At 45.1% G+C, this 13,895-nt stretch overlaps 1 protein-coding gene across 1 annotated transcript in view; it reads left to right on the top strand.

Moving 5' to 3' along the window:
- Positions 1–12,883, top strand: part of LOC106574914 (excision repair cross-complementation group 3) — a 31,802-nt gene extending 18,919 nt beyond the window's left edge. The window contains 4 exon segments of the mRNA XM_082970872.1: positions 6,199–6,401; positions 8,490–8,586; positions 12,310–12,427; positions 12,591–12,883. Of these exon segments, the coding sequence (XP_082826998.1) occupies positions 6,199–6,401; positions 8,490–8,586; positions 12,310–12,427; positions 12,591–12,868 (696 nt within the window). The 3' untranslated portion in view covers positions 12,869–12,883.
- The last annotated feature ends 1,012 nt before the right edge of the window (positions 12,884–13,895 follow it).

Here is a 13,895-nt window from a genome sequence, read left to right as displayed (position 1 = left end):
AGAGCTATAGACCACATTAGAAGGGTATATGGGGACAGAGCTATAGACCACATTAGAAGGGTATATGGGGACAGAGCTATAGACCACATTAAAGGGTATATGGGGACAGAGCTATAGACCACATTAGAAGGGTATATGGGGACAGAGCTATAGACCACATTAGAAGGGTATATGGGGACAGAGCTATATATCATATTAGAAGGGTAGATGGGGACAGAGCTATAGACCACATTAGAAGGGTATATGGGGACAGAGCTATATAGTATTTTAGAAGGGTATATGGGGACAGAGCTATATACTATATTAGAAGGGTATATGGGGACAGAGCTATAGACCACATTAGAAGGGTATATGGGGACAGAGCTATATAGTATATTAGAAGGGTAGATGTGGACAGAGCTATAGACCACATTAGAAGGGTATATGGGGACAGAGCTATATACTATATTAGAAGGGTATATGGGGACAGAGCTATATACTATATTAGAAGGGTATATGGGCACAGAGCTATAGACCACATTAGAAGGGTAAATGGGGACAGAGCTATATACTATATTAGAAGGGTATATGGGGACAGAGCTATAGACCACATTAGAAGGGTAGATGGGGACAGAGCTATAGACCACATTAGAAGGGTATATGGGGACAGAGCTATAGACCACATTAGAAGGGTATATGGGGACAGAGCTATAGACCACATTAGAAGGGTAGATGGGGACAGAGCTATAGACCACATTAGAAGGGTAAATGGGGACAGAGCTATATACTATATTAGAAGGGTATATGGGGACAGAGCTATAGACCACATTAGAAGGGTAGATGGGGACAGAGCTATAGACCACATTAAAGGGTATATGGGGACAGAGCTATAGACCACATTAAAGGGTATATGGGGACAGAGCTATAGACCACATTAGAAGGGTATATGGGGACAGAGCTATAGACCACATTAGAAGGGTAGATGGGGACAGAGCTATAGACCACATTAGAAGGGTATATGGGGACAGAGCTATATATCATATTAGAAGGGTATATGGGGACAGAGCTATAGACCACATTAGAAGGGTAGATGGGGACAGAGCTATAGACCACATTAGAAGGGTAGATGTGGACAGAGCTATAGACCATATTAGAAGGGTATTTGGGGACAGAGCTACAGACGACATCAGAAGGGTATATGGGGACAGAGCTATAGACCACATTAGAAGGGTATATGGGGACAGAGCTATAAACTATATTAGAAGGGTATTTGGGGACAGAGCTATATAGTATATTAGAAGGGTAGATGGGGACAGAGCTATAGACCACATTAGAAGGGTATATGGGGACAGAGCTATAGACCACATTAGAAGGGTATATGGGGACAGAGCTATAGACCACATTAGAAGGGTATATGGGGACAGAGCTATAGACCACATTAGAAGGGTATATGGGGACAGAGCTATAGACCACATTAGAAGGGTAGATGGGGACAGAGCTATAGACCACGTTTTGGATCAGCCCCAACGTGATCTAGGAAGTGTTCTGTGTTTCTACCTTAAACCTTGTTAGTTCATCAAAATGAGAGAGAGGGCTGAAGTAATCAGGATTACTGTACTTGAGGTTGAGAATAATCCAGACTTAATTTTTCGGAGAAGTGTGAAGCTTATTCTTTTGTGAACTGCTGTACCATAAAGCACACGCTAACAGGCTGACTACACCGCTCGCGTCGTGTGCGCGAGCGTTGCAAAATAAATTTAGAAATCTATATTATTGCACCCACACTGCTCGCTCGCGCCAGCGAGCGTCTGGGTTGCCAAGGGCTGAAATAGAAGTCATTTCTATTTCTGACGCAGATCGCGCTGCAAGTCCTGCCTCTCCCATCTCCTCATTGGTTAATCGAAGCAGGTACCCACGTGGGTGACTGAAAGACAAACGAGGTCAGTGGCGGTAATGCACCTAATTTATGAAAGTTGCCAATCACCAAATAAAGTCAAGAGAAGAAAAAGCCTGGAAAGAGGAGAGATGACTAGAAACGATTCGGTTGGCCGTTTTATGTGTGGATTCATTGGTGGAGTAGAGGACCTTGTTTAAGAGATATTGTACCAAATCCGTCCGTTAAAAGGCTGCAAACAGTTCGTGGTTCTTTATTGACGTGTTATTTACAACTGTAAGACAATATTAGGCTATCCCTCGAAGTTGAAATATCAATCAATCAAATGTATTTATAAAGCCCTTCTTAGGTCAGCCGATGTCACAAAGTGTTTGTACAGAAACCCAGCCTAAAACCCCAAACAGAAAGCAATGCAGATGGTAGTATCACGGCCTGGTATCACCTGATATATCGTCACATCTACAACAATCTCCAGGCTTCCCTAATAACCGTCACGTTTTGTAACGAGAAGAAAATAATAACATTCGGTAAAACTACACAGTCGTCTAGAAAAACCAACACACTGGACGTAATAAAGACATCACCAAGGTTTCCATAGTGACACTAGTCCCCTCCCAGTAGGGCTTAAGCCAATAGGAAGCTGGTGGTGGTTAGGTAGTCATGATGGTATGAGGGCCAGGTTGGGAATGGGACCAGGACACCAGGGTTAACACCTCTAGTCTTTACCTGTTGCTCCAGCAGACAGTCTACACATAAAGCTTCATGTTACTGACGTGTTGTTGAAGTCTACTTCCCTCCTAATTGATGAAATGTTGAATTGTAAACGTATGCTTGAAAACTGATTTAAAAAATAAAAAAAAAGAGGGAAGTAAGATCAGGTGAAACCAGGGCTGGATAGGATGACGTAAGGTTTTGGATCAAGTCAGGTCTAGTTTAGTTAATTACTTCATTAGGATTCCCATTATCTACGGCACATGCTGCAGCTACTCTTCCTGGGGTCAAGGTTCCATTCTGGGCATCAATGACTTGAAAGCAGACGGTTCCTGTTTTTCTCTCAGCCAATGAACATACGGCAGTGGACTTCTTCTCTGAGTTCAGAGCTTCTTCATCTCAGTAAATGGTTATCTGACAATAAGCTGTCACTCCACCTGGGTAAAACTGAATCAATCCTGTTTGGATCCAAGATTAAACTGGGAGGATCCCCTGGCTTTAATGTCACAGCGCAACAGCATATTTGCACTATAGCATATTGGCCAGAGACCGACTCGCCCTATGTCACAACTCTCCTTCCCTGGCAGTAGATACCAGTAAAACTCCTTCCCTGGCAGTAGATGCCAGTAAAACTCCTTCCCTGGCAGTAGATGCCAGTAAAACTCCTTCCCTGGCAGTAGATGCCAGTAAAACTCCTTCCCTGGCAGTAGATGCCAGTAAAACTCCTTCCCTGGCAGTAGATGCCAGTAAAACTCCTTCCCTGGCAGTAGATGCCAGTAAAACTCCAGCCAACACAGTGGTTAGCACCAGGACACTGTGAGCTACCTTGGATGTCAGATAGTCACCTATCAGGTGAGAGAGTACAACCTTAAAGACTCACTCCAGCTATTTTGAACGTTTCCTGTTGAAAAACAATATCCCAGTATGAAAACAGTAATGTACTCACATAAGGGTAAACAAACTCAGCAAAAAAAGAAAAGTCCCTTTTTCAGGACCCTGTCTTTCAAATATAATTCGTAAAAATCTAAATAACTTCACAGATCTTCATTGTAAAGGGTTTAAACACTGTTTCCCGTGCTTGTTCAATGAACGATAAACAATTAATGAACACGCACCTGTGGAACTATCGTTAAGACACTAACAGCTTACAGACGGTAGGCAATTAAGGTCACCGTTATGAGAACTTAGGACACTAAAGAGGCCTTTCTACTGACTCTGGAAAAACACCAAAAGAAAGATGCCCAGGGTCCCTGCTCATCTGCGTGAACATGCCTTAGGCATGCTGCAAGGAGGCATGAGGACTGCATTTACATTTAAGTCATTTAGCAGACGCTCTTATCCAGAGCGACTTACAAATTGGTGCATTCACCTTATGATATCCAGTGGAACAACCACTTTACAATAGTGCATCTAAATATTTTAAGGGGGGGTTAGAAGGATTACTTTATCCTATCCTAGGTATTCCTTAAAGAGGTGGGGTTTCAGGTGTCTCCGGAAGGTGGTGATTGACTCCGCTGTCCTGGCGTCGTGAGGGAGCTTGTTCCAGCATTGGGGTGCCAGAGCAGCGAACAGTTTTGACTGGGCTGAGCGGGAACTGTGCTTCCTCAGAGGTAGGGAGGCGAGCAGGCCAGAGGTGGATGAACGCAGTGCCCTTGTTTGGGTGTAGGGCCTGATCAGAGCCTGAAGGTACGGAGGTGCCGTTCCCCTCACAGCTCCGTAGGCAAGCACCATGGTCTTGTAGCGGATGCGAGCTTCAACTGGAAGCCAGTGGAGAGAGCGGAGGAGCGGGGTGACGTGAGAGAACTTGGGAAGGTTGAACACCAGACGGGCTGCGGCGTTCTGGACTGCAGATGTGGCCAGGGCACTGAATTGCAATGCCCGTACTGTGAGACGCCTAAGACAGCGCTACAGGGAGACAGGACGGACAGCTGATCGTCCTCGCAGTGGCAGACCACGTAGTTGACAGCGAGAGGACGTTTCTTTTTTTTTTGTTGCTGAGTTTGATGTTATAATGAAAACTAATGTTTTGTTTTTGTAGACAAGTGAAAACTCCATGGAGTAGGTCTGATAATGCCCTGTGATGTCATCACCTCCTCCGAGGACCAATAGAGGTGAAAAGAGGACAGCCCCCCCAACTTGTTCCATGTCATGTCATACCAAAACCACCTGTTGAGACGTGCCTTTTGTTTCAGTAAAATCAGGAGATACATGAGGGGACAAGGAGACTGGAGTGTGTCTCAAAGTGAACCAAAAGGTCAAGTTTCTGTCTAGGAAAGCTGGATGTCTGGAAGCACTACAGCAAAGGTGGGAAACTCCAGTCCCCGAGGGCCTGATTGATGGCACAGCTTTGTCCCCAGGTCCCCCAGCTAACACACCTGACTCCAATAATCACCTAATCCTGATCTTCAGTTTAGAATGCAATTTGATTAATCAGCTGTGTTTCCTAACGATGGAGAACAAGTGTGACATCAATCAGGACCTTGAGGACTGGAGTTGCCCACCCCTGAACTACAGCCACTGGCAGGCAGGTGATTACCACTAGTACACGGAACCCAAACCGGCTGCGCGCGTGCGCCATCGTGCATAAATGTATTTTGTCCCCCTACACCAAACGTGATCACGACAAGCAGGTTAAAATATCAAAACAAACTCTGAACCAATTATATTAACTTGGGGACAGGTCGAAAAGCATTAAACATTTATGGCAATTTAGCTAGCTAGCTTGCACTTGCTAGGTAATTTGACCTATTTAGCTAGCTTGCTGTTGCAAGCTAATTTGTCCTGGGATATAAACATTGAGTTGTTATTTTACCTGAAATGCACAAGGTCCTCTACTCCGACAATTAATCCACACATAAAACGGTCAACCGAATCATTTCTAGTCATCTCTCCTCCTTCCAGGCTTTTTCTTCTTTTGACTTTATATGGCGATTGGCAACTTTCATAAATTAGGTGCATTACCGCCACTGACCTCGTTCGTCTTTCAGTCACCCACGTGGGTACCTGCTTCTATAAACCAATGAGGAGATGGCACGTGGGTACCTGCTTCTATAAACCAATGAGGAGATGGCACGTGGGTACCTGCTTTTATAAACCAATGAGCAGATGGCACGTGGGTACCCGCTTCTATTAACCAATGAGGAGATGGGAGAGGCAGGACTTGCAGCGCGATCTGCGTCAGAAATGAAGAAACCGTACCTCGTTTTTCAACCACTCTACAAATTTCTTATTAACAAACTATAGTTTTGCCAAGTCGGTTAGGACATCTACTTCGTGCATGACACAAGTCATTTATCCAACAATTGTTTACAGACTTATAACTCACTGTATCACAATTCCAGTGGTTTAGAAGTTTACCTACACTAAGTTGACTGTGCCTTTTAAAAAGCTTGGAAAAGACCAGAAAATGATGTCATGGCTTTAGAAGCTTCTGATAGGCTAATTGACATCATTTGAGTCAATTGGAGGTGTACCTGTGGATGTACTTCAAGGCCTACCTTCTTTGTTTGACGACATGGGAAAAATCTAAAGAAATCAGCCAAGACCTCAGGGGGGAAAAAAACAAAACTTACTACTTCCATACTTCCACGGAAATGTGTTGGTCCTTCTTCTAGGTGTGGTGTCCGATGTCTCCAGAGTTCTACCGAGAATACGTGGCCATCAAGACGAAGAGACGTATCCTCCTCTACACCATGAACCCCAACAAGTTCAGAGCCTGTCAGTTCCTCATCAAGTTCCACGAGAGACGCAACGACAAGATCATGGTGTTCGCTGACAACGTCTTCGCTCTGAAGGAGTACGCTATCCGCCTCAACAAGTAGGTACACACACACACACACACACACACACACACACAGCCATCTGCCTCAACAGGTAGGTAGAGACACACACACACACACACACACACACACACAGCCATCTGCCTCAACAGGTAGGTAGAGACACACACACACACACACACACACACACACACACACAGCCATCTGCCTCAACAGGTAGGTGGAAAGAGACACACACAAGTGGCTCAACGACGTCATCCCCACAGTGACCGTACCTGCAGTGCATTCTGGACGTATTCAGACCCTTCCCTTTTTCCACATTTTGTTCCGTTAAAAATTCTCATCAATCTAAACACAATACTCCATAATGACATCACAATACTCCATAATGACATCACAATACTCCATAATGACATCACAATACCCCATAATGACATCACCATACTCCATACTGACATCGCAATACCCCATAATGACATCGCAATACCCCATAATGACATCGCAATACCCCATAATGACATCGCAGTACCCCATAATGACATCACAGTACCCCATAATGACATCGCAGTACCCCATAATGGCATCACAATACCCCATAATGACATCACAATAAACAGGTTTTTAGACAGAAATACCTTATTTACATAAGTATTCAGACCCTTTGCTATGAGACTCGAAATTGAGCTCAGGTGCATCCTGTTTCCATTGATCATCCTTGAGATGTTTCTACAACTTGATTGGAATCCACCTGGGGTAAATTCAATTGATTGGACATGATTTGGAAAGACACACACCTGTCTATATAAGGTCCCACAGTTGACAGTTCATGACAGAACAAAAACCAAGTCATGAGGTTGAAGGAATTGTCCGTAGAGGTCCGAGACAGGATTGTGTCGAGGCACAGATCTGGGGAAGGGTACCAAAAAATGTCTGCAGAATTGAAGGTCCCCAAAAACACAGTGGCCTCCATCATTCTTAAATGGAAGAAGTTTGGAACCACCAAGACTCTTCCTAGAGCTGGCCACCTGGCAAAACTGAGCAATCAGGGGAAGAAGGGCCTTGGTCAGGGAGGTGACCAAGAACCCGGTGGTCACTCTGACAGAGCTCCAGAGTTCCTCTGTGGAGATGGTTGACCTTATGGAAGATTCTCCCATCTCTGCAGCACTGCACCAATCAGGCCTTTATGGTAGAGTGGCAAGACGGAAGCCACTCCTCAGTAAAAGGCACATGACAACCCGCTTGGAGTTTGCCAAAATAAATCTAAAGACTCTCAGACCATGAGAAACAAGATTCTCTGGTCTGATGAAACCAAGATTGAACTCTTTGGCCTGAAAGCCAAGCGTCACGTCTGGAGGAAGCCTGGCACCATCCCTACGGTTAAGCATGGTGGTGGCAGCATTATGCCGTGGGGATGTTTTTCAGCGGCAGGGACTGGGAGACTAGTCAGGATCGAGGCAAAGATGAACGGAGGAAAGTACAGAGTAACTCCTGAGTGCTCAGGACCTCAGGACAAAGACCCTGAGCACACAGCCAAGACAACGCAGGAGTGGCTTCGGGACAAGTCTCTGAATGTCCTTGAGTGGCCCAGCCAGAGACCGGACTTGAACCCGATTGAACATCTCTGGAGAGACCTGAAAATAGCTGTGCAGCGACGCTCCCCATCCAACCTGACAGAGCTTGAGATGATCTGCAGAGAAGAATGGGAGAAACTCCCCAAATACAAGTGTGCCAGGCTTGTAGAGTCATACTCAAGAAGACTCGAGGCTGTAATCGCTGCCAAAGGTACTTCAACAAAAGTACTGAGTAAAGGGTCTGAATACTTATGTAAATGTGATATCAGTTTTTTGGGGGGTGGGGGAAGAATAAAAAAAAAAAAACGTTTTTGCTTTATCATCATGTCTATGGAATGTTTTGTTTCTTTATTTAAGGAAAAAATGTACCAAAATACAGAGAAAGTCAAGAGGTCTGAATACTTTCTGAATGCTCGGTTATTACCTCGTACCTCAGTACTGGTACCATGTGTATATATAGCCATGTTATTACCTCGTACCTCAGTACTGGTACCATGTGTATATAGCCATGTTATTACCTCGTACCCCCTATATCTATAATGTCTCTCCTCTCAGGCCCTATATCTACGGCCCCACCTCTCAGGGAGAGAGGATGCAGATCCTGCAGAACTTTAAACACAACCCCAAGATCAACACCATCTTCATCTCCAAGGTAACCAACTCCTCCCCCCACATCACGTGTCTCCAAGGTAACCACCCCCCATCACGTGTCTCCAAGGTAACCAGCCCCTCCCCCATCACGTGTCTCCAAGGTAACCAACCCCTCCCCCATCACGTGTCTCCAAGGTAACCAACCCCTCCCCCATCACGTGTCTCCAAGGTAACCAACCCCTCCCCCATCGCGTGTCTCCAAGGTAACCAACCCCTCCCCCATCGCGTGTCTCCAAGGTAGCCAACCCCTCCCCCATCGCGTGTCTCCAAGGTAGCCAACCCCTCCCCCATCGCGTGTCTCCAAGGTAACCAACCCCTCCCCCCCATCGCGTGTCTCCAAGGTAACCAACCCCTCCCCCCATCGCGTGTCTCCAAGGTAACCAACCCCTCCCCCCATCACATAATATCTCCAAGGTAACCAACCCCTCCCCCCCATCACATAATATCTCCAAGGTAACCAACCCCTCCCCTCCCATCGCGTGTCTCCAAGGTAACCAACCCCTCCCCCCATCACATAATATCTCCAAGGTAACCAACCCCTCCCCCCCATCACATAATATCTCCAAGGTTACCTGGGCTGTGTTCATCTCCAAACGGGCAGGGACCTAAGTGAATTTGGTTGTGAAACATTTTGCTCCAGTTATAATGAATCCATCCCCGGGTTGAGTGGCTCAGTCTGTCATCTCACACTGTGGTCATACGCTGATAACTGAGGATTTCTGGGTAAGGCCAGCTGAATGTGTTTTATAGTGTGGTCTCTCTTCTTCTTTAGTCGTCATGTGAGAGGGAGATGCACCCTCGTGTACCCATGTCCAGCTAACGACCAACATAAACACACTGTCTTCCCAGGGTGCACCACTTCAATGTTCCTTGGTATAGATTCTACACAGCGTCTTCCCAGGGTGCACCACTTCAATGCTCCTTGGTATAGATTCTACACAGCGTCTTCCCAGGGTGCACCACTTCAATGCTCCTTGGTATAGATTCTACACCGTGTCTTCCCAGGGTGCACCACTTCAATGCTCCTTGGTATAGATTCTACACAGTGTCTTCCCAGGGTGCACCACTTCAATGCTCCTTGGTATAGATTCTACACACTGTCTTCCCAGGGTACACCACTTCAATGTTCCTTGGTATAGATTCTACACAGTGTCTTCCCAGGGTGCACCGCTTCAATGCTCCTTGCTATAGATTCTACACAGTGTCTGGAACTCTCTTGGAAGGATGTGACATCGTTCTTCCTCCAGAAACTCCATGATGTGGTGTTTTGTTTGACGGTGGAGGAAAACGCCGTCTCAGGCGCTGCTCCAGAATCTCCCAGACGTGTTTCTATTGGGTTGAGATCTGATGACTGAGACGGCCGTGGCGTAAACGGTCATCTCAGCCATTCGGTGACCTCTCGTGTCCTGTCGATGGTTATCATTGTCCTCCTTTTGGGGGCAAAGCCAAAGTAGCCAAAATAATGGCCTGCCCAGCATTTTTATACATGATCCTAAGCATGATGGGATGTTAACCTGTCTGGGCTAGGGGGCAGTATTTTCACGGCCGAATGAAAAACGTACCCAATTTAAACAGGTTCCTACTCTGGCCTAGAATATGCATATTATTAGTAGATTTGGATAGAAAACACTCTGAAGTTTCTAAAACTGTTTGAATGGTGTCTGTGAGTATAACAGAACTCATATGGCAGGCAAAAACCTGAGAAAATCCAAGCAGGAAGTGGAAAGTCTGAGAATTGTAGTTCTTCTTTTGATTCTCTATCGAAACTACAGTGTCTGTGAAGGACGTTGCACTTCCTAAGGCTTCCATTGGCTGTCAACAGCCTTCAGAAAGTGGTTTGAGCCTTCTCCTGTCACTGGGCAGAGTATAGGAGCTCAGTTACTGAGTGGTCTGCCTGGCAACAAAGGGATTGGATATGCGCGAGCACGCCGTTCCTTCTTTTTCTCCTTGAATGAATACGCTATTGTCCGGTTGGCATATTATTGCAATTTCACGTTAAAAATACCATAAAGATTGATTTCAAACAGCGTTTGACATGCTTCTAAGTACGGTAATGGAACATTTTGACTTTTCGTCTCTGGTTCCGCACTCGCGCGTTATGCCTTTGGATAAGTGCTTTGTACGCACGAACAAAACGGAGGTATTTGGGCATAAATATGGATTCTTTCGAACAAAAACAACATTTCTTGTGAAAGTAGCAGTCCTGGAGTGCATTCTGACGAAGATCAGCAAAGGTAAGAGAATATTTCTAATACTAATTCTGAGTTTAGGTTGCCCCGAACTTGGCGGGTGTCTGAATAGCTCGCCGTGATGGCTGAGCTATGTACTCAGAATATTGAAAAATGTGCTTTCTCCGTAAAGCTATTTTAAAATCTGACACAGCGGTTGCATAAAGGAGTACTGTATCTATAATTCTTTAAATAACTGTTATATATTTTGTCAACGTTTATGATGAGTATTTTTGTAAATTGATGTGCACATTCACCGGACGTTTTGGTGGGAATACATTTTCTGAACATCACGCACCAATGTAAAATGCTGTTTTTGGATATAAATATGAACTTTATCGAACAAAAAATACATGTATTGTGTAACATGATGTCCTAGGAGTGTCATCTGATGAAGATCGTCAAATGTTAGTGCTTCATTTAGCTGTGTTTTGGGTTTTATTGACACATGTCCTTGCTTGGAAGATGGCTGTGTGATTATTTTGGTCTATGTACTCTCCTAACATAATCTAATGTTTTGCCTTCGCTGTAAAGCCTTTTTGAAATCGGACAATGTGGTTACATCAAGGAGAAGTGTATCTATAAAATGGTGGACGCTAGCGTCCCACGTAGCCCATTGAAGTTAATTGCTTAATTAACTCAGGAATCACACCTGTGTGGAAGCACCTGCTTTCAATATACTTTGTATCCCTCATTTACTAAATTGTTTCCATTATTTTGGCAGTTACCTGTATGTATTCACTCACTCTCTGTCTGTCTGTCTGTCTGTCTGTCTGTCTGTCTGTCTGTCTGTCTGTCTGTCTGTCTGTCTGTCTGTCTGTCTGTCTGTCTGTCTGTCTGTCTGTCTGTCTGTCTGTCTGTCTGTCTGTCTGTCTGTCTGTCTGTCTGTCTGTCTGTCTGTCTGTCTGTCTGTCTGTCTGTCTGTCTGTCTGTCTGTCTGTCTGTCTGTCTGTCTGTCTGTCTGTCTGTCTGTCTGTCTGTCTGTCTGTCTGTCTGTCTGTCTGTCTGTCTGTCTGTCTGTCTGTCTGTCTGTCTGTCTGTCTGTCTGTCTGTCTGTCTGTCTGTCTGTCTGTCTGTCTGTCTGTCTGTCTGTCTGTCTGTCTGTCTGTCTGTCTGTCTGTCTGTCTGTCTGTCTGTCTGTCTGTCTGTCTGTCTGTCTGTCTGTCTGTCTGTCTGTCTGTCTGTCTGTCTGTCTGTCTGTCTGTCTGTCTGTCTGTCTGTCTGTCTGTCTGTCTGTCTGTCTGTCTGTCTGTCTGTCTGTCTGTCTGTCTGTCTGTCTGTCTGTCTGTCTGTCTGTCTGTCTGTCTGTCTGTCTGTCTGTCTGTCTGTCTGTCTGTCTGTCTGTCTGTCTGTCTGTCTGTCTGTCTGTCTGTCTGTCTGTCTGTCTGTCTGTCTGTCTGTCTGTCTGTCTGTCTGTCTGTCTGTCTGTCTGTCTGTCTGTCTGTCTGTCTGTCTGTCTGTCTGTCTGTCTGTCTGTCTGTCTCCGTTGTCCCCAGGTGGGGGACACGTCCTTTGACCTGCCGGAGGCTAATGTTCTGATCCAGATCTCCTCTCATGGAGGTTCTCGCAGACAGGAGGCTCAGAGGCTGGGCAGGGTGCTGCGTGCCAAGAAAGGTGTGTGTGTCTCTGTGTATGTGTAACCATCACTTGTATGTGTTGTGTGGTCAAATGCCATAATTGATTTGACTGTGAGATTGAAGTTGACCTGTCACTGATAATATTTTCCTGTTTCCCCTTTCTACACACACACACACACCTGCACACACACCTCCACCAGGTATGGTCGCGGAGGAGTATAATGCCTACTTCTACTCGTTGGTGTCTCAGGATACCCAGGAGATGGCCTACAGCACCAAGAGACAGAGGTTCCTAGTGGACCAGGGTTACAGCTTCAAGGTCCGTTACTATACAATACTAAACCTACAGCACCAAGAGACAGAGGTTCCTAGTGGACCAGGGTTACAGGTCCATTACTATACAATACTAACCCAAACAGTGTTTCCCCTATATTACTTTAGCAGTGGCGGGGTGTTTGGTACTAAAAAATATTTTTAAACAGTTTTGCTGGAGACATGCTTTTAAAGGGATAGTGGGAGATTTTGGCTGTTAACCCCAAAAGTTCGAGGCCACGGGGATGGTACAGTCCATCACTCTAAACCTTTTAATAATGAAATTGTATACGGTTATATTATGTATAAAAAAAAAATAATTATGGTGCAAAACTAAGAAATGGAATATAATTTTATAAGAAATGGTCTTTCTCCCACATTGGATACGGTTGCCGTCCGTTGTTCTGAAACATCTACTTCAGGGCAGCATAGAACTGGTACCTTCCCCCATGTTGTCATGTGCATAAAACTAAATTAACATGTTGAGATCAGGAACAAGGAGGAGGAGGAGGCGGCAGAGACGAAGAAACAGCCTTGTTGTCTGAGAAAAGTGAGGCGAGGAAACCCCGAAATGTTTAATTAGGTCTATAATCATCAGCCTTAACTGTTAAATGTGGCTGGCTTTATAAATCATCCATATATATCTACAGAAATAGGACAGATCCTGCTTCTGTTGTCTGTTTGAGTGTTTCTTTAATAGACGACTGATTCCGTGAGCACCAAGCCTCCTGCAACGCTTGGTCCTGTACCGTTACGTCCCCCCTCTTTGTAGCCGTCAGAAAATAGTGTCTCTGGATTGTCTCCTGAGGAGGTTTTTTGTTTTGTTTTTTGTACTTCTTCCGTGCAGTGTTATTTTTTATATCCAAGGGGTACTGTACTGTGATGGCCTCTGCATTGGGGTGGGGGAGGCTGTGAAACCCTTACTGCCGTTCTCGGGCTCAAGAGTTTTCACACATCTGAATTTACACTTCAGTGCTAATTCAAGGTGCTGCTTAGTAGCCTTATTTACTTATCTTTATATAACAAAATTTACCTAGAGATGAATATTTTACTTTTTGTCTTCAGAAGTAGCTTCAGACTGAATATTTCTCACTGAGTGTTTTGTTGGATGGTATTTCTGGGTTCTGCTGTGTTTCCTTCTGCAGGTTTTGGTTTGTGAGAAGTTTTTGTTTCTTGCTAGTCATTGGTTTGTA

Source organism: Salmo salar, unplaced genomic scaffold (genome assembly GCF_965601325.2).
Source record: "Salmo salar unplaced genomic scaffold, fSalSal1 ptg000071l, whole genome shotgun sequence".
Lineage (NCBI taxonomy): Eukaryota > Metazoa > Chordata > Actinopteri > Salmoniformes > Salmonidae > Salmo > Salmo salar.
The sequence above is the reverse complement of the archived record's forward strand: the minus strand, read 5'-3'. Positions and strand labels throughout refer to the sequence as shown.